The sequence below is a fragment of the Callorhinchus milii genome, unplaced genomic scaffold (genome assembly GCF_018977255.1).
Source record: "Callorhinchus milii isolate IMCB2004 unplaced genomic scaffold, IMCB_Cmil_1.0 Scaffold18, whole genome shotgun sequence".
NCBI lineage: Eukaryota > Metazoa > Chordata > Chondrichthyes > Chimaeriformes > Callorhinchidae > Callorhinchus > Callorhinchus milii.
Window position 1 is genome coordinate 2,167,991 of NW_024704759.1, and position 21,622 is coordinate 2,189,612.

Here is a 21,622-nt window from a genome sequence, read left to right on the forward strand (position 1 = left end):
ATAGTATCAAAAGTATCTTGTGAGGCCGTTCAGAGGCAAAACATTCATGCTGGTACAGTGCGTCAGATGGGATAAGATTTCACACATAGTATCTTAAAGAGTAAAGCCCTGAACATCAGGAAAATGCTTCATTTTACTACTTAAATATCAGAAGTAACTCAAAAATATGCATCACAATCCTAAGAGTCTCTAAAAGCTCACAATGGAATTCTTTTATATAATGTAAACACTCACTCATTCATTGGCCCACACAGCACTCAGCTCCCTACCTGACACACGACTAGTGGGAGCAAAATGTCACAAAGACTAAATACGTTCCCAGTTCAATTCCTAGTGTGTCACGTATTAATTTCGTCAGGAGCAAACAGTTAATGTGTTTCAATTGGACCTCAATAACAATGCGCTGGCTGTGTGTTGGGGGAGAGGAGTGGGCAGAGGAGGGGAATGAAGAAGAAGAAAATCAGCCATGGTTCCTACTAGCTATCAAGCAACTCCTTACCAGAATTTGTATTTGCACGGATATAAAGCAAGAATAAGATAGGGATCAACCACGATAATCATTCCCAGGGTCAAATAAACCCCAGACGTTCACTGGTACACAGCAAGAGTCCGCCTGGACATGATACTGACAGATGTTAACATCAACAGAACCACACTCCAGCAAAAGTCAACACCTTTGGGATGAAAAATGACTGTATAACATTTTGTTTTAAATTTATGACCAAATTACACATACCTTGATAATGCAAGATGCACTGACTCACTCAACACTGAATGAAATGGGAATTTGTAAACAATACAATAGAAATTCCTCTCTGCAATCAGTCCTTTAATAACAACAATAATAATCATGCTTGCATTCGAGATAACAACTAAATAACGTCTCAAAGTTAAAAATATCAGCTCAACTGTGAGATTTGGTTTATTAAGCTGCCAAGTGCTTACCATTATATTTCGTATATACATACTACTACTGCTCAGAGCCAAATTTACACAAGCCTCAACTTTATCAACCCTTATGTTTGCCTTAAATGACAGAATGTTTTCTTTAACATAAAACATCTGCGTGCACACACGCAATTTTAAAAATCAGAAGGGCAACCACTCTTAAATGCAACAATTACAATCCACAGAACTGCCTTACAATTAAAACAATGTTTTTTTTTAAATATTTTTTTTAAAAAAAGACCACACTTTAAATGGGGGGGCGGGGGGGGCACCTGCTGCTGGAGTTCATTTGCCAAAGGAGGAGCAAAAGCAAAAAGAAAAAACACGCCATCGCCAATACATTTTAATTACAAAGGGGGAGAATTAAATTAATTTATTTATATTGTCTTGGGTCCATCCCATCTCATCGCCCTCCCATTGCCCCAAACCCTCGCTCTCTCTTCCTTCCCTCATCCCATCTTCTTCCCGTTTCCCCCTCTTTCTTCCCCCCACTCTTCCCCCCTTGCCCTCGCTCTCTGTTGCCCCCTTCCCCTCATTCTTCCCCCTTTCCCCTCGCTCTGTTGCCCCCTTCCCCTCGCTCTCTGTTGCCCCCTTCCCCCCACTCTTCCTCCCTTCCCCTCGCTCTGTTGCCCCCTTTCCCCTCGTTCTGTTGCCCCCTTCCCCTCGCTCTCTGTTGCCCCCTTCCCCTCACTCTTCCCCCCTTCCCCTCGCTCTGACCCGAGGGCCGGCCTTTACCTTGCTCTTGGCGCAGTTGACAGAGCGCAGGGCCCCGAAGAAGATGGGCAGCAGCGCCATGAGAACCAGACTCCCGTAGGCCACGGCTGCGCCCTCCAGGGTGGCCACGAACTTGACGGTGCCATTGACGCTGGCAGCGCCGGGCTCGGTGTCGTTCAGGGCGGCCTCGGCCTGGAGTGAGCTCGGCACGTCCGCCATGTCTCTCTCTACCTCTCACTGCAACTGCGCGCCGAAGGCCACGTTTCCCTAAGACCTGGCGGCGGAAGTGACGTCAGGCGGCGGAAGCGACGTCACGGCCGGCGGTCTCCCCTAGCAACCAGACCCTCGCCATCCAGATGTGCCTTAGCAACCAGATCACCCAGATGTGCCTTAGCAACCAGACTGCCCAGATGTGCCTAGCAACCTGGCCACCCAGATGTGCCGTAGCAACCCGAGCACCCAGATGTGCCTTAGCAACCAGACCCCCAGATGTGCCTTAGCAACCAGACCCCCAGATGTGCCTAGCAACCCGACCGCCACGTGTCTTAGCAACCCGGCCACCCAGATGTGCCTTAGCAACCAGACCCCCAGATGTGGCTTAGCAACCAGACGCCCAGATGTGCTTAGCAACCTGACCACCATGTGTCTTAGCAACCCGACCACCCAGATGTGCCTTAGCAACCAGACTGCCCAGATGTGCCTAGCAATCAGACCACCTAGATGTGCCTAGCCACCAGACCCCCAATGTAGCTTAGCAACCAGATCACCCAGATGTGCCTTATCAACCAGACCATTCAGATGTGCCTTAGCAACCAGACCACCCAGATATACCTAGCAACCAGACCCCCAGATGTGCCTAGCAACGAGACCTCCAGATAGACCTAGCGACCAGACCACGCAGATGTACCTAGCAACAGGACCACCCAGATGTGCCTAGCAATCAGACCCCAAGATGTGCCTCAGCAACCAGACCCCTAGATGTGCCTTAGCAACCCGACTACACTGATGTGCCTAGAAACCCGGCCCCCAGATGTGCCTTAGCAACCAGACCCTCAGATGTGGCTTGGCAACTGCCCAGATGTGCCTTAGCAACCAGGCCACCCAGATGTGCCTTAACAACCAGACCACCTAGATGTGCCTGGCAACCAGACCCCCAGATGTGCCTAGCAACCAGATCCCGAGATGTGCCTAGCAATCAGACCTCCATATGTTCCTAGCCACCAAACCCCCAGATGTGTCTAGCAACCAGACTGCCCGTAGAACCATAGAAATTGTGTCTGTGCTCACTCTTTTAAGAGCAATCCTTCAAATTCCAAATCCCTGGCCTTCCCTCCCATAGCCCCAGGGTTTACTCCTTTAAAAATATTTATCTGGTTCCCTTTTGAAAGCTAATCTGGATTAACCACCTCTCCCGGCATGGCATTCTGTATCCTAACCACTCACTCTGCGAGAAAAAAATTCTCCTATCAACAACAATAACTTACAATATAGCGCCCTTCAAGCGGAGTAGCGTCCTGGAGTGCTTAGCAGTGGTGGAGTCTGACCCCAGTCAGGGCTTAGACTCCACCATTCCCTCCCCATTTGCTCGTTTGCACAACTGTCTTAAATTGAAGAAAAGGAGAAACTCTCTCCTATTTTCAAGCAGTGTCATGGGATCTTTAACGTTCCCCCTGTACAGGCAGTTGGAAACTCGGTGGAACATCTCATTTTGAAGGACGGCACATCTGACAATAAAGGACCCCCCCGTCCCCCCCACCCCCAGCACTGTATTGGAGTGTCATCTTAGACTACGAGTTCAAAGTCCCCGATGGGAGCTTGAACTCACAACCTGACTCGGAAGCGAGATTTCTACCAATTGAGGTAGGATAACCAAGAACAAAATACTTAAGCGTTTTAAATACAATTTCTCTTTTCTCTTGCCCAATTCCTTTGTAATATAAAAACTTGCACGATTGAAATGTTTTTCCTAAAAATGCTGTCGTTTTATGTCTTGCCCTGAGGAGGCCGCTCTTGTTCTAATATCTTTTTGAGGTCTGGCGTGCCTGAGTTTCTGCTGCCAGTATCCTTGAGTCGTTTCTGCCGCACCTCTCCCCAATCTGGTCTGTCTGATCTTGGTGCTGCTAGTTTATGGAGTTTGTATATTTTTAATTTCCCGCTCCTCATTTCTAGTTCTGGTTGGTTGATCACCCCCCCCCACCCAATAATAATGATCCTTGCATTTGATATAGCGCCTTATCACATCATTGAGACGTCTCAAAGTGCTTCACGGAATATACTGCAAAGTGAATTGAAATTCCCTTGAAATCATTCTTATGGACCTGTTTTGGAATAATTATCCTCTGCAGAGTTTCTGGAAGGTGCAGTACGTTTGCCTGTTTTGTTTGGTAATGTTTTTGTGTCAGTGGATCTATTGGCAGATATTGCACATTGATCCCTGTGCCCAGACTGAACGATTGAAATCACATTTGCAAACTCTACAACTTTATTACCTGGTCATTTACAACTGACTGCCTGAAACACTGAAGGTCTGTATTGAAATATGATGCATTGAGAGCTCATTTGCTCGTTAGTTAACCATCTTAGATTGAGGAAAAGTAAAAACGTATCATAAAATGCAAGAGCAACATTTGAACAGTTCATATTACAGTATAAGAGAAGAGGAACAAACAAGGCCATTCAGTTCACCTTACTGTTTTGTCTTTTAGGGCCATATTCAAGACTTCTATGGATTCCCCAGGCTGCCTTTGGCATCACACACCTAATTCTTCCTGGCACCAGGCCTGTATTCCCCCTTAATTCTGGAATCGCTCCCATTTCCTTTTGAAATGGTTCATCCAAGTCCATGTCATCCAACCTATCCCTTAAGTAAGTTAACAGCTCTAAGAATGAAATACAGCAGCTCATCTTTTCGTTTGGCTCATGGTTTTTCTAATTTATATCCATGTCCTTCGTTCTCTTCTCCAGTTTCAGCAGAGAGCATTGTGTTAATCTCCCCCCTCCCCCCACCCAACCAATAGAAAGGATTTATCTTCCTTTAGCCTCTCTTTGTAACTCATTCTCAGAACTATTCTCATTTTCCGTCTTCAATTTTCCCCCCGGTTTCTCTGTTTATTCACAGGGTTAAAACACAGTCTCACAAATTCTACTTTATAGAGCATCCAGGCTTGGAGACTATATTTGCCTTGGAAGCTCACAACATGTCTAAGTTCAGGAGTTGCATTCCACAATATTACTGACACAGCAATGATCTATGTCCAATAACACTGTTTACATTATTAAAGGACGAGATCTGGAACTCGCTGCGTTGGAAATTGTATTCCTTAGGGCACTGAGTTCGTTTTTTTTAGAAACATATAAAAATGAATTGAAAAGAAAACTAATAGACGTCTCCAAACAATTTATTCCCACCTTTTCTATAATGGAGCTTTCACTGGTTGGCTCAGTGGGTGAGTTTTCCATGTGGAATACTATTGAGCTATGCCAGCCAAAGAAGGTCCTAAGAATATAAGAATATAAGAAATGCTAGATGAAAAAAAGACCAAAGTCAATCTAGTTCGCCTTCCACTTTCCTGATGGTCATATACACATATGTTCTGAACTATCTATTCTCTATTTCCCATGTTATTTCCTAAAAGAAAATGATCTAATCTGTGTTTGAAGAAATCAACACTTCCTGCTTTAACCGTATCCTTCAGGAGTCTGTTCCACTGGTTTACTTACCCCACTTTAATCGCAGGCTGTGTCCCCTGGTTTTACTTTTCTGGATTAATTGAAACAGCCGGTCCTGTTCTGATTTCTGGTCTGTGTTAAGTCAGTCAGTCTCAGTCAGAATAATGGCACTGATGTAATTGGCCTCAGCATTGCTAGGCTTCAGAGAGAAACAAATCTTGCTAGGGTTCCTGCAGGCTAATTTCTTTCCAATGGCTATAAGAAGAGTATGTGTGGCAGAGAGTAGTGTCAAGCTTGACTGAGATGGCAACAAAAGTTGAATAGCCTGCCAATGCTTGCTGAGTTGGCTCACACATGAAGAATGGACATTTGTTTCAGGTGCTCTCTGTGAAGCTATACCCTCAGCATGAGTCACCAGCTTCAGGGAAACCGGCAGAGGAGGAGAGGAGGAATTGAAATGAAAAACAAAGACAATTGGTCTTGAGGTTACGTTTCTCGGTGAGGCACCAGACAGTGAGAAGTACCCAGAGTAGGGTACCCAAATAGAAAGAAAAAGGAGTCAGGAGAAGAGGAAATAATTATAATGTAATAATGATAATTAATAATACTGTAATAATAATAATTCTTGTATTTGATACTGTGCCTTTCAAGTCAGGAGGACGTCTTCAAGAACTTCGCAGGATTTACTGTAAAGTGTAGGAACTATGTATTTTGCAGGTGAACATGGCAGCCAATTTGAACACAGCAATGTCCCACAAACAAAATAAAAATTAAATATACATTTGTATAGCACCTTTCTCGTCGGGAGGACGTCCCACAACTGTATGAGGTGAATGACCAATTTTATTTGGGGGGGCGGTTTGTTGATCGGGAGGAACTCCCTTCTATTTACAAATGGTGCCATGGGATATTTAATATTCTAAACAGGCAGACTGGATTTCGGTTGAACGTCTGTTCTGAAAGATGGGAAACTAAATTGGGAAGAAAAATAAATCTTTTTGCTGAGTTGACTCTTGGGATGGAGTTCATTGCTGATTTATTGCTCATTTATTGCTGATCTTTCGGATTCTAATACTGAGCTTCTTGTTCTAAGTGTATAAGTGATTTTCCACACATTTTGTACACAGATCAGTCTCAATGTGAATGAATGTCAACTAGGCTGTACAATCCATTTTGTTCAGGGTACAGAACTGATTTTGTACACATTCTTATATACTTATGAAGACTGTATCCTTATAATGCGAATATAAGCCATAGAGTACGCAGTATAAAAAAACACTTTCAATTCACAGCAGTAATATAGTGTAAGCCTGCTGAAATAATTTGGGGTATGATGATAATAACAATAGTCATGGAGTGAGTGGCCTCTTTTATATGTGGGATGATATTGAGTGTCTTAGATGTGAATGTAGAGCTGAATAACCACAGGAGCATTTACAATGAGGCTTTACGCCCGAACTAAACTATGTACACAATATACAATAGGCTTTCAATATTTATGCCCCCATCCAGCATGCAAATTAAACAGATTAGACCAGGGCCTCTTCTCCCGCTTGCCTGACTTCAAATAGCAATTTTTGAAAGTTTGCAATTTTTGTTCGTGTGCGTCATTTGGCAGGATCGATTGGCCAACAATTTTTTTTGAAAAAGTATGAAAAAAAGGATCTCTGCCAGCTGGTGGGCAGCCAGACACTTAACAGGAGAAGCAAGGCTTTGCTCAGTGGGTCAGACACATGCTTTTTAAAGAGGCAGTGTTCTGTGTGTAACAGGAATGTGGGGCTAGAATGTGGGGTGGGGGTATGTCCTTGCATTTGATATAGTGTTTTTCATGTCTTCTAGACGTCTCAAAGCACTTCCCTGAATATGCTGTAAAGTGAATTGACTGTATATTTGTGGGCGAGACGCAGAAGCCAATTGCGCACAGCACAATTTATTATTGTTTTGTTTGGGAGAGATTATTATTATGCGTATGGAGTAAGGAAACTTGCCCAAGGTTTCACCCTGCCTAGAATTGAACCCAGGTGTCTCACTTGCAAGGCGAGTGCTCTAACCACTGAGCTACAGGATTCCAAATTTTTTAAAAAGAGGAAGTGGTTGGTATGGCGGTTGTTTTGAAATGCTATTTAAAGTGTCAGTGCATAATTCAGTAGATGTAAAAATCAATAATAATTTGGTCACTCTGTTTGAGGAGACTGTTCTGCACGATTAGCTGCTGCATTTTGCCCACAAAATGTAGAGTCAATTCAATTTACAGTATATTCTGTGAAGCGCTTTGAGCCGTCTCAACGACGTGATAAGGAGTTATATCAAATGTAAGAATTATTATAATCCTTGCATTTGATACAGCGCCTTTCACTTCAGGAAGACGTCTCAAAGTACTTGCACAGGATTCAATGTATAGTGTAATAATAATAATAATCCTTGCATTTGATGTAGCACTTTATCACGCCTTCGGGACGTCTCAAAGTGCTTCGCAGAATATACTGTAAAGTGAATTGATCCTACATTTTGTGGGCAAAACGTGGCAGCTAATTGTGCACAGTAGTCTCCCAAAATTTGGATTGAGTGACCAAATTTTTTTAAAATATATACTTTTTGAAAGGAATATTATCCCGCCAATCGACTAACAACCGAGTTCCTACTTACTGCTAGGTAAACAGAGGCTATAGTGACTGTGTGCACTTACTGTCAAATGGGCATAACAAGATATTAAATCACAGTCACCAGATGCGCTAGGGGAATGGGTTTACTGGACACTGTGAGGTTCAGTGCTCCCTTGCAGAGCAGTCACTACTCAACTTAATTTGAGGGTTGGGTGTGACAGCCAGAACTCAGCAGCAAAATCTCAAATGGTGAATTAAGAATGTAATCCAGCACAGTACCTGCAAGTTTGTTCATGCAGTTTTTTTTTTAAATTGCTGTTCCTAGTTTCTGGTTCATGAAATGATTCAGATTCCACAGCACTAGGACCCTCTGGCTATATCAAAGAAACTATCTCCCAAACCGTGTTGTGTAAAGAAAATAACTCCTCTTTTTCATTTCACCAGATCTGCAGAAACCCCCATTTGTAAAAGGAAAACCAAATAAAAGGGGAACCATTTACATCAAATTAAAAATCAGTGTTAAAAAACTCGGTAGGAGACTGGACAAGGGGAGTGGACAAGGAGAAAAGTGGGGAGGGTCACGAGGGAGAGCGCCACGTGGAGTCCCATAGCGTGGTTAGCACTCTCGCCTCGCAAGTGAGGGTCCGGTTTTGTTTCCTGGGCAGGCGAAACCTTAAGACAAGTTTCCTTACTCCACACACCTGTTTACCTAGCAGTAAGCAGGAACCTGGTTGTTAGTCGATTGGCAGATCGCTTTCTGGGGATAATATTCCTCCCCCCAAAAAATATTGGTCACTCAATCCACTTGGCTGTTGTGTATTACCCACAAAGTACACAGTCAATCCACTTTACAGTCCTGCATATCCCGCGAAGAAAAGCGCTTTGGGACGTCTTGACAACGTGACAAGGCGCTGTATATCAAACGCACTGATTATTATTATTATTATCATATTCTTCTGCTGGTTGATATGAATTACAAAAGATTTCTCTTGAGAACTCTTTATTCCACTGAGCGGCAGTGGTTTCGAAAAAACAAAACAACGTGTGGGGAGGTTTGCAAACCAGCAGAGGGGAGCAGTGACTGGGATGGAGACGTGTGGAGGGAGTTGGCAGTGAAGTGTTTGTCCTCTGTGTTCCTCTTGTGCTTTCCCCTCACTCACTCACTCACCCCCTCCCTCCCTCCCTCCCCATTGCCTCCCCCTCCTGCAGTCTGAGTGAGAGCTGAGCACTGGATCAAATTACACACATCCGTGACATGATGGAGCAGTTTGGGGGTGGGTTGGTTTAGCTCCTGCCAACGCCGCACATCTCTCCCAGGCTTCAGCTCCTTCCTGATGTGTAACAAAAATGGCTGAGAGGTAAGAAAAGCTGCTACTATTATACAAACTTTTGAATTACCTCCTAACACACACACAGAGAGAGACAGAGACACACAGAGAGAGAGAGAGAGAGAGAGAAAACGTTTGTAATCAAGTCTGAAAAGTTTGGCTGGAGTGTGATCACGAGCAACAACTTTTAACTTGTGTTCAACAATAAAGGAGATTGTGTGTGTTTTTTTTCTCTCTGTGAGTAAAAAGAATCGAAGAGAGAGTTTCCTCGCGTGGAAACTTGGGGAGAAAACTCGTGCTTTTCACATTAATGTAACCCTTTGGTCCTTACAACCGACCGATGTGTGTACTATTGCCAACGAAACGTGTTGATAAACACTGTATGTCCTGAACGTTTTATTTTTTTTTGTGCAAAAGCAACTTTTTTTTCCTTCCTTCCTCCGTTACTTTTTTGTTGTTAAAACAACAACAAAAAAGTTAACATTGTTTCTCCGATCGACTCTCCAAAGAGGAATTAAAGTTAGGATTTCTATCGCACGATTTTTGTTCTGTTTTTTTCCTTTTTTCTTTTATGAACCGAAAAAAAAATTGAAACGTAAATAACGTGTGTGGGTTTATCGCTTCGATGGTCCATAGATCGATATGTCCAATTCCATTGTGTTTTTCCATGTGTTTTAGTGGAATGTAGAGTTTTTTTTTCATTCTCTCTATTTTTTGGGGGGATGGGGTGGGGGAGAAGTTAAGGCTATCAATCTTAATAGTTAATGAGTTAATCAATTAATCAAATCCCTTTCCATGTGAGATTCAGTGAATGTTTCATTCGGGAAAAAAAACAGATGTTTATCTTTTATCATGAGGCCACTTTCTAATTAAGATTCAAATGACCTTTATTGATTTTTCTCTCCTTTTTCTTTTTCTCTCTCTCTCCCCCCACACACACACACCGCGATAAAATGCGAGTGGATCTTATGAAGAGTTTTGTTTTGTCGGTGGTCAAGTTCTTTTGTTGTTGCTGTTTCCAAAACCTGTTCCAATTGTTTAATAATAATAATAATTATTATTATTATTCCAATTGTTTCCGAACCCGAAGCGGATTATTCTGTACCCAGTGAATTCTGCTGATCGTTTTGGTAACGATAGTTGTTGAAATGTTGTTGTTGAAACGATTGATTGATTGATTGATCAGTTCAGGTCTTCTGCAATGAGCAAGAGAATGCATACGACTGTATATATATATACAACCACACACACACATATGTACATCTATATATATCAATAAAATAAAATGAGAAGGAATTCAATCTTGCTATTAAGAAGTGTTGAAAGAAGCAGAGACTGGTTTGGAGTGAGTAATCCTTTGCTGATTCATGTAATACCTGGTGATCACTTTCAGAATGTTTGTACTTGTCATATCATGTCATTATTTCTTTTGGCTAAAAGTCAGTCGATCCACTTGGCAGCAAAACCATTGGTGTGGCGGTGGTGTGGGTGGGTTTGGGGGGGTGTTATTACACTGTTCAGTGTAAATAAGGGTGGTGTGGTGCCTGCAGACCAGGCAATCAAAGCTCGGTTTGAGTTCAGTACTGTACCTCCTCTCAGCTGGGGAATGGTGATCCAGGGTAGAGAAGGATTGTGAAATCTGGAGGTCTGACTTTTCTCTGAACTTCTAGGTTTCTTTGGCAATGCCTCTGATCTGGTTATTCTTTTAGGAAATTAAACACGAACACAATTTCATTTATGGGGTCAGTGTGGAAAGAAAGATCAGAGGACATCTCAAAGCTCGCGGGACATTGTTGTACGAAATTGGCTGCTGCGCTCTCCTACAGAACACCCTGTTGCTACACTTTACAGTAAATCCTGTGAAGCACTTTAGGGTGTTCCGCCCCCCCCTCCCATCCCCAGCGTGAGAGGAGCTGGATCAAATAAATGCAAAAGTTTTTTTATTATTATTAAAGCTGCATCTGAAATTGAGCCGAATGTGACTGGGATAGGGAGGGGAAATGTTGGCCGAGACGTTTTTTCTCGTGATGTTAGCCCAGCTGGAAAGCTGTGTGTGTGTGTGAGAAAAATTAGAACTGTTGGACCATTTGGCTGTGACTTCACAGTCACTTTGCCTGCCATTACTCACCATCAAAGCTTCCACATGGAGAGTGACCATTCATGTCATGTTGGGAGGTGTTCACAGCTGTGTATGATAGGCTGCACTCAGGAGAGGGAGCCGATGTGAGATGGGAAGCTGATCTGATTTTGAGCTCGCTTCATGGTACAGAAAATATCCTATTTTAACATTAAAGCATTCACATGCAGTGTTGTTGTGCACCATACTTCAGGGGAGAGAACCTTTCCTCCATTGATTCAAGTTAGTTTTCTTGTGCACACAGGCCTTATTGTGTGGATGTGGCAAAAAGGTGTCAACTTACTGACTGTCTCCACAAACAGGCAGTTTTCCATGAAATGACGTAACTTTTTTTGTGTTGGTTAAGATTACGCATCAGAGATAAAATGAAACACTGTACAAGCAAGGAGATGTGGTAGACAGATTGGTTTTGTTCTGTGTGTTGGTGAAGAAAGGTTCACATAGTTCAGAGATCAGAGTGCGCAAACCTCTTTCACAATCATTCCAGAAAGGTGGAGTCTTTTTCTTTGTGAAGATTTCAGTTACAGTGGGAAAGAATTTAAACTTTCTCCTCTTGTTGGAATAAGATTGGTAGACCCGGCTGATTGCGGGACATTGCTGTGCGCAAATCGACTGGCACATTCATCTACAAAATATGCAGTCACTCACCTTTACAGTAAAAACTGTGAAGCATTTTGAGACATCCTTCTGCTGGGATTGAGTAGCATAACTCTTGGTACTTCCAGAATTGGCCACATCTCTCTCTTTCATTCCCCCCCCCCATACACACATGCACACATACACTGTTACTGTTGATAGAGCAGTTTTCAGTTTGTGTGAGAAATGCCTAACATTTGAGTGTCCGTGTTCACATAAGGTCCAATTTTTTAAGAAATCCAATGTTTTGCAGTGAATATAGCAGCGACCTATTTGTCCAGGATGCTGAAGCACTCTGGTTCTCTCGCTGTCTGTCTCTCTCTGTCTCTCTCTCTCTGCGTGTGCGTTTTTCTTTTCTCTTTTTTTCCTCTCCGTGAAGTTGCGTTCCATTCCCTAATGCGGACAAGCCTCATCTTGACTCTGGTATTTGGAGTTGCTGCCCTCCTTTATGTTTCTTGTTCGTGGTTCGGAATACTAAGGCTGAATCAGCACTTGTTATGACATTGTCACTAGCCCTTTGTGGCTCACTTCTTCCTCCTCTTTCTTTACCCGCCCCACCCCAAACAATCAATGCCTCATCACCCGATTAATACTATGTCTAGTGCTAAGTTGAGACTGATATTCTGCAATCTGAGGATTGCTCAGAAGGCCACTTTCTCACCTCTGTTCAGTAGGTTTGACTGTTGGAGGACTAGAATGATGTCCACAACAACAACAAATTACATTTATATAGTCTTTCATTTTGTCAGGATGTCCTAAGCTGCGGGGCAGTTAAGGGTTTTACACCCGAGCTGTGGGTAGGAATCAAGAGGGGGTGGGTGGGAGAGTGAGAATTGAATTTGAACTTTAGATTGTTCTGATTTTTACCATTGATAACCTTCAAACATTTTGCCAATTGTATTTCCAAATACATTTTCATTTTTCTCTTAAAAGTAAAATCAATTATTTAATATATTTTACAAGGGGGAGGGGGGAAGGGAGAAGAAAAAAGAAAAAACTTGGAAGAACAACAACTTACAATTATATAGTGCCCTTAAGGCGGGGTAGCATTTCGGAGTGCTTAACAATGACTGAATGACTTCAGTGAACTAAATTGATGGATAAGGAGTTACCGAGCAGCTTTATACAATTTATTCTCTTATTACAATCGAATCCTAGAGTGACTTCACCATGCAGTACATTGCTTCGATCCACTGAATGTGCGTGTACAGTGGGAATTATGTTTGTCAGTGACATTTCCAGCGGGGAGCAATAAGCTAAATATGGATACCTGGGAGTGTAACCAAATGGAGGGTTTCAGGTGACATCTATAAAGGGAGAGAAGGGAGAGTAGCTGAAACAGATCACAAAGGTTATCTGAACTCTGAGATACAATTACAGCATAAAACACTTATCTACTGTCTGTGCTCTGTATGGAAAAATGTATGTAATGTGTGTGAAAATTTGCAGTTCAATGTAAAGTTGGTGTCTTTGCAAGGGTTTTAGATTTTCATTTCAATACTTATCCAATGGCACAAAATGTACTCTCAACTCATTTTACAGTATATTCTGTGAAGCGCTTTGAGACATCTCGAAGATGTGATAAGGCACTGTATCAAATGCAAGGATTATTTTATTTATTATTAAGGGAGCTCCATTTGTGTGATATCTTCTCGTCTGGCTTGCCAGAACTTAGTTGCAACAGATTCCATAGAATGTGCAGAAGGATTGTCTTCTCGTGCTGACAAACTGGAAAGTGTTTTGTGCAGTAGAATGAGCTACGTGCTGTACATCGCCCAATTGAATTGGCCATTCACTTCCTGGCGGTTTGTGTGCAAGTTGAACAATTAGCCACATCGGTGCATGAACATGCAACAGCTAACCACAGGTCTGGCGTGTTTAGAAGACGTGAAAAGTGCTATATCAAATGCAAGGATTATTATTATTTCTAAACTCTTTCTGTAAAGTTTTCAGGAAGAACTGCTGTACACATACCTCTTTAGAAGTTTTTTTTAACCTGATAGAATATTGCCAGTAAACATATCAACAAACTTTCAAGTTGTAACAATAATAATAATAATCCTTGCATTGTAGAAGGGAGTTCCTCCTGGTCAACAATTCCCTTTGGTAAAATTGTTCGTTCATTTTAATGGTTGTTTGTGTGATGTCCCTGTGTGCAAATTTGTTGTGTGTTCACCTACAAAATGCACAGTCACTACACTTTACAGTGAAATCCAATGAAGTGCTCTGAGATGTTTTCACAATCTGATAAGGCGCTGTATCAAATGCAAGGAATATAATTTGTTGTCTAGTGTGTGGTTTTCTGGGGATGTTTGATCATGCACTCTTTCATTGCGTTATGAGTAATGGGAAAACCAATGTCTTTAGTCATTGTCTTTAGCTTGTATCTGATGTGTATACAATAATGTCCAAATGGAAGTGAAAGTTTTACTTGGGCATTGACTGCACAATGACAATTGTGCCCTGGAGGACTATTATGAATCAGTGACTGTCTATTTCAATGGCATTCAAATTTAGCAGCGATGGATTTTGCAACCAAAATATTATAATCTTTCTGTTTGATATTATAGCGCCAACAATATCAAATTATTAGAGCTTCCACATGTTTCTATCCCCACCTGCCCGCCATTGTAATCACACATGCCCTACACACCATTCCTTGTTTTGTCTCCTTGAACTCTGTGTTGGGATTCTTTTATTCCCTCCACCCATTGAATTTTTAAAATAATAAATTATAATGCGGTCCACCACTGTTAAGCACTCCGAGATGCTACCCGGCAAGAAAGTTGCTATATAAATGCAAGTTCTTGTTACTCTAGTAATTGCATGATGGTTTGATGGGCAAAAACATTGTCTAGGTTCGCACATCTCAGCTTGGCAACTTAAGAGGGTGTGCAGCGCCTGTGCAAATTGGACCTTTGCACAAGTCATTGCCTTCAGAGGAGAAAGGAGAAAAATTGGAAGCTTAACATGCATACACAGAAACCCCAGTAATTCCTGCCTTTTGCTTCTGTCGATAAAACGGCCTACTTAATGGGAATCAGCCTGATTTACTTTGCCCTGTTAGGGAAGGGCGACCACTGAAACAAATTGGCTTTTCTTTCTTCTCTCTCCTTCCTTTCACAAACTAAACCGACTTTCCTAAAAAAAAAGCCTTTGCAGTACTGTACTGTACTTGCCTCCTGTTTGGGAGTTTTAAGGATGGAATGTCTTTACATGTCAGATTGATGCATGGTTTAGTTACAGTAGCTCTTGTCAAAGTGAAATTCAAGGCCAGCTGTAGCACGGATCCAAAATAATCTTTGTTCCTGGCTCGAGAACAGTCTGCACGAAGGACCCATCGTGGTTTCCAGCACTTTGGTACAGATACTTTTCCCAAGAAAAATATGTTTACCTTGCACCTCTCCAGATTACTTACTCTTATTGAAGTGCTATTCCATGCCCCTGTTCCTCTGTTTTTACTATTTAACTTGGAGGTGAGAGAGAGGAGCGAATAGCCTTTTTTGCTAATCCCACGATCGTTTGAACGTTAACATTCCGAGTGGTCCCATCAGATTCTCTGTGTCCATCGGATTCTTGGAACAGTTAAAGAAAACACAATATTTGGCTGAATCTGACTTAAACACAGCTTGTGAGATTGAATTGCGCCCCCCCCTCTCTCTCTGTGTGCCTCTCTCTTTCTCTCTCCCACAACCCCTCCCATCAAGCTTCATGCATTCTGCAAGCCATCACTTCTAAAAAGATGGACCTAAATGGGGATATAATTAATTCTTTTAAAATAATCTTTTATTTCAAGTATATTAAGATTTGAATCCTGTCTGGCTCTTCCTGTTTAACTGTGGGTTAGGTTGAATCAGTCTGTTTTTACTCAATCATCAGAAATCTGAGATCAGCGGATGACTGGATTTGAATTTCAAGCACTGACCTGGAACTAACAAATCAGGTAATTGGAAAGGAAATACCCATTTTAAGATGGAAAGGATGTGGTGTGATATTGAGCAAACCCATCTTTATTAGGATGGTGTGGTTTAATCCTTTGCATATCCAACTGCGTTCAAAGTGTCAGGATTGTTATGTTTTCAGAGATATAATGGGGGCTGGGGGGCTGCATTAAAAGATTGGGAGCCATGGACCTTATAATAGGAGATATCCCAATGAAGAGCCTTCTGTTTAGGATGGGTTAGGTGCAGGTCTGCTACCTTTTCAATAGGATTCCTTCTATTTTCTCTCTCCTCCTCCATCTCTCTTTGAGAGGGTGCTCGGGGCATGTGCTCCCGGGGCACTGTCAGGAATGGTCTTGAGTTACATCACCTAACTTTCCTGGTTGCGGAACCATTTAACAGCGCGGCTGAGATTATACTTCACCAATACCTCTCACACCCAGAGGAGCCATTGTAATGTGTTTTAACTAGCTGCTTAATAAAGATGGTCAGCCTTTCTTTACAAAAGACACATACGTACTCCTGATCAGTGGGGTGAGTGGAAGAGAGATAAGCAGCGTCTCTTTGGAGTTGAGCTGGGTTCCAGCTGATGTGCTTAGCAACCGAATGGTGGAGTGAAATTAGTTCTCTGGCGGTATTGGAAGTCCGGTTCATGAGCCAGGCAAGTCTGCATTACAGGCACAGCTGATGACACACCAGCCAGCCCAGCTCACTGGCAGGCCTTGAAGGAGCAGACCAGTCACTGGGAGGAGGGATTCTTCCCACTCAGCTCCTGTGAACCTAACAGGTAAGGTGGTCCTAACTTGAGCAGGAAGGTTGAGAGCCAGCACTCGGAATGGCAAGCTAAGCTTTTTAATTGGTTTCAATACTCTAAGCAGAGTCATGGGGTTCAGACACCCGGCTGGCCAAACATAAAACATTCTTACGTTTGGCAGCAGAATTGTAGTCTGAAAGCTTGTTAACATTGAATTCCCTTTCCCTCTGTTATACTTCCTGAGGACAGGCCTAAGCTGAGGCTGGTGGAAGAGAGGGATAAGTAACCTTACTGATGGAAAATTCTACTTTAGCTATCATATGTCTCGCACCTTTCTCTGATGATGTGTACAGTGACTAACCCCTGTTTGGATGTTTAATAACCTTGGATTTAAACAGGAAATAAGCTAGGTTAGTATCTATATTGTGTGTCTTTCTGACCTTCCTAGTATGCTGATCTCATCAGATCCGATGAATGTAAGAGATTAATGGTAATTGCTTCCATTTAACGTGGAAGGGCTCCGATAAGGAAAATTAACCAGAGCCGTAGTGTCAATTTCTATCATTCTGCTGGATTTTCCGAAGGACAAGCAGCAAGCTGAATGAAAACATCTGTAAGCTTAGTTATTTACAGGTGACATTTTGTGTACGTCTCTCCTGCCCTCTCAGCTTCTCTCTCTCTCTCTCTCTCGCTCATATTAGTGCTGTGCAAAGCTGGAACCATTGACAGCTCGGTTCTTGGGGTCTGTTGTTAATTCCTGCTGTAGCATGATCTCATTGACTGGTGTATCCGATGTGTGGCAGCAAAAAATGTAAAAGGATTACATTTTGCGTGTTAATTTAGGGGCGCAGGGAAGGGGTTAGAAATAGACACTTTTTTTACTGAGCTAGAGAGAGAAAAATTTGATGTGCATTTTGCTTCCTGTGCTGCATTAGTGGGGTAGGAGTGGGGGTGTGTGGAGAAATTATTAGATGCTGATAATATAAATAATCCCTGGGAAGGAGCCCCCACCCCAAGGGCCGAGTGTATGCAGTTGAAATTACTTTCTTCCCTCCTGTCATTTGCAAACTGTGAGTGGGATGGGGAGGGGGGTGGGGGAGAGAAACGGTCTGATGCCCTGGAGAAGAAATATCATTGACTTAATGTTCTAAGGACAAAGAAGCAAACTGTTATTTGACCATATGTGTAAAGTTTCTCATTTAAATATTGCTGTTTTTTCGTCCCCAAAATTCCAGAAATCAGCCATGGGAACCTGATGCAAATTGGGATTTTGCTGCGTTACTGCGCACAATTGGACTCTCGTGTTGAGGTCGGATTTTATAACGATGAGAAGTTTCTTGGTCAAAGTATTTAAGACCGACTATTAAAAAATGCCAGTCATGAAGTGTAAGTGAGCAAAATATCTCCACATTAGCACCAGCCTTTTGGGATTCTGGATAATCTATATATAAATATATAAAAAGCTATATCAAATGCAAGGATGATTATTATTATTATTAATAGTCCCTCTTTCGGGAGGTAGGAAGGGCTCGATCACTGCTCGGGTCGACTTGTCTCCGGGGATGGCGAGAATGGGGACCCAGACCAGTGACCAGAGTGTTATAAGGTGAAATGGAGAGGGCATTGGGAAACGGGGTTTACTGTGAGGACGTGGTGAGGTGGGGTTGGGGGGGGATGGGGTGATGCATAAGAACACATTGTAGTCAGGATTGATTGTTGAAATGGCCTCACAGGTACTCCTGAAGATTTTGAGTGTTGGTTCTTGGGTTCCGACCACTTTCTGTTTCAATCAAGTTATCATTACTCTTCCCCCGTTATTTGTTTATCAGGAGCATTCACTAGAATAGCACAAATGTTTCTCTTTCCCCTCCCCCCACCTTTTGTTCTGCAAACTTAACTTGTCTGAAGTCAGCTAATATAATAGATTGGGTGAAGCATCTTTCCACTGGGTTTTTGTGGAAAGCTCTACCTAAATGTCTGAACTCTTATCTTTGTTGGGAAGATTCCCATTTAGATTCACCTTATGAGGATCACTGTATCCAAGAGGTTTTTAAATTTGGAAGACATAAGTAGGATATGTGTCTTGTTGTTGAAAAATCACGGTTTCATTGCCCCAGGATAGATGTGATTCAAGCTTTATCAAGCCCTGCCTCTCTCGACTTGTTGAGAGAATGTAATTGACTATTCAGTCAAGCCAAATCCCTTTTTTTAATGATTGCCAGTAATTTGAAGTGGAGTAATTGCAGTGTTTAACATAAATACTCCTCAAACCTGGCCCAACTAGCGCCAACAATAATTAAGTGACTCCAGACGATGGTGGGGTGGGGGATTTGGGGGGGTGGGTGAGAGGCTTGTTTTAAATAAAAAGCAATTATACTTCTGGGAACCAATTGGAGTATAATGGCTGTTTGTGAAAAACATTTTCTCATCTGATCCCTTTATTGATGCAATGTATGTTGACAAATACAGACAAGTTAATTATTGGCCGTGGAGGCAAAACTTTTATTTGGGCCCATGACTTCCCTGCCCTAAATTACAATGATACCAACCAGTCATTGCTTTTTAAACAAGGCAGTACTGTAAGTGCTTGCCCCCCCCCCCCCCCCCATGCAGTTAATGTGATTACATGACCTGGGAACAGGTCGTCTCAATTCCCCACTTGAGAAACTGAATCATACATTTTTTTAAATTCGGCATGAATTGGCAGGGGCTCCTTCTTCTACGTACCTTGGGTTTGAGCCATTACCAACTTGGAGCATCCAAAGTTCACTGTGTAGCCCGGGCTGAGTTTAATTAATGTCGCCAGTCAGGTGCTGCGTGTCTCATCTCCACATCTCCCAGCGAGGGAGAGAGGAATGGGTCCATAGTTTGTGACCTCCCTTGCCCCCCCCCCCACCATTTGGAATATTCATTTTCCAATCTCAACAGCGGTGGCCTTCGAGCTCAATCACCCACCATGAGAGCTTGCCATGCAAGCAGTTTTCAGAAGAGTGTTCATTTGATTATGATAACAAGGAGGTAGTTAGTGTCTGCAAACTGTATCCCTGTATGAATTACTGTCTTCAAGGGAATGGGTGGGGAAGGAGGGGAAAGTAGCATTGATACCATATTCAGTAAACACAGTACACAGTAAAACTCACATAAATTTTATAAAAATAAATAAATAATAATTGTTGTATTTGATATAGAGCTTTTCACGTCTTCTGGATGTCTCAAAGCGCATCACAGAATATACTGTAAAGTGAATTGACCGTATATTTGTGGGTGAAACACGGCAGCCAATTGCGCACAGCAGGGTCCCACCAACAGTCGTGGATTGAAGTGACCAATTTATTATTATTTTTTTCTTGAGGGATTATTATCAGGCGTGTGGAGCAAGGAAACTTGCCCAAGGTTTTGCCCTGCTGGAAATCAAATCCAGGTCTCTTGCTTGGGAGGCGAGTGCTCTAACCACTGAGCTACAGGACTCCACTTATCTTTATGAATTGTATAATTGCCTAAATTGTATATACACCGCAGTCCCATTCAGTTTCCCATCAAAACCACTTAGATTTCTTTGCACAAGTCATTCTAATCACCTCCTAACTCATAATGCCGTTCCCCTACCCTCCATTACTCTTGCACGTAACGTTTGCCTTGAATCGCGGGAAATAGCGTCTTGACCTGTCGACGAACGCGCATCTTAATGCGATGGCTGGATTGTGGGAAATGTAGATTTCATCCGTCAGCGCATGCCAACTTAGCAGTTGCAGTGAATTACACACGTACAGTGTAGATTGTTGATTAAATCGGATTTTATACGACTTGTGCAGATTGCCAGCAACTCAGACTTCGTGAAAGTCACATTAAATGTTATGTTCTTGACTGATACAACTTATGTGACTTTATTGTATGCCTACTATAAAATAAATTGCGCCCCCTCCCCCAAGATCTGTACAGTTCTAACTGCTTTGTCTGCAGTTCTTGAGGCTTTAAGCAGTACTTTCTCACTGACAGCTGTACGTGGAACGGTTGCAGGCCTGTCTGTTGTAACTGGAGACTCTGGACAGCTGTACTACAACATGGAAGCGAGGAGTATCTATCTCCAGTAACCAGGGATAATCTGCAATGTACATCGTGTTTAGGAAATCTCTTCTGTCAGACATCGGACTTAAAACTCCTCTTTACCCGAACAGATCAAACTCAATATTGTCTGGAAGTGTTCCATTTGGAGGCTTTTCATATCAATTTTGAAAAAAATTCATGGCGCCTATTTATTAGCGAAAAAGAATAGATAGGTTTGGCTTTAGTCCTGTTAGTTTTACTCCATGCTACTAGGTTAAGGTGTTTTGGTACCTCCTCAGAAAACCGTCCATGTTTTACTAAGGCTTTTGTCAAACATTTCCCCTCACCCAGTACAGATTCTTCCTGGGATCTGTTCCACAGCTGTCTCGGACTTTACACAAGCTATTTGACCTTGGAAGGCATTACAGCAGAAGAAAGCCCAATCCTTTTCTTGCCTGACATCCACAATTTGTAGATCAGGTTCGAAAACCCTTCCATGTTTTCTGTCTCCCTTTCTTGGGACCCTTAGGATTCTCGGACTGATTGCAGCACCGTGGCTGAGATCAGCTAAGGAAACACGGGCCTGGGATATTAATAATCCTTGCATTTAGCAAACATGTAAGCTGATGGTCTGCAGAGTATGGTGTGCGTTTGCCTATAGGTTATGTGGGGAAACCTCTCATACTAATTCTGAGTGCACTGCTTGACTCGATGCTGTTGTATAGTAGGTTGCTTGAGTTCCAATACCTCATTGATACATCAGCAAATGGCCAAAGTGCATTTATGAGACTGGGCTATGTTGCCTTTTATATCACTGGCAGTATTATAGCAAGTCGTGGTCTCACTTA

At 42.5% G+C, this 21,622-nt stretch overlaps 2 protein-coding genes across 3 annotated transcripts in view; one reads left to right on the top strand and one right to left on the bottom strand.

Annotated features, from left to right (window-relative positions):
• The window catches only part of hm13 (histocompatibility (minor) 13), a 29,150-nt gene extending 27,217 nt beyond the window's left edge, over positions 1-1,933 (bottom strand). For both annotated transcript variants that reach the window (XM_007908651.2, XM_042341788.1), the window contains exon 1: positions 1,684-1,933. In XM_007908651.2, the coding sequence (XP_007906842.1) occupies positions 1,684-1,881 (198 nt within the window). In that variant the 5' untranslated portion in view covers positions 1,882-1,933. The remainder of the gene's footprint in view (positions 1-1,683) is intronic.
• Positions 1,934-9,197: 7,264 nt separating this feature from the next.
• Positions 9,198-21,622, top strand: part of arhgap46b (Rho GTPase activating protein 46b) — a 59,828-nt gene continuing 47,403 nt past the window's right edge. Inside the window, exon 1 of the mRNA XM_042341927.1 lies at positions 9,198-9,292. Coding sequence (XP_042197861.1) covers positions 9,282-9,292 — 11 coding nt within the window. The 5' untranslated portion in view covers positions 9,198-9,281. The remainder of the gene's footprint in view (positions 9,293-21,622) is intronic.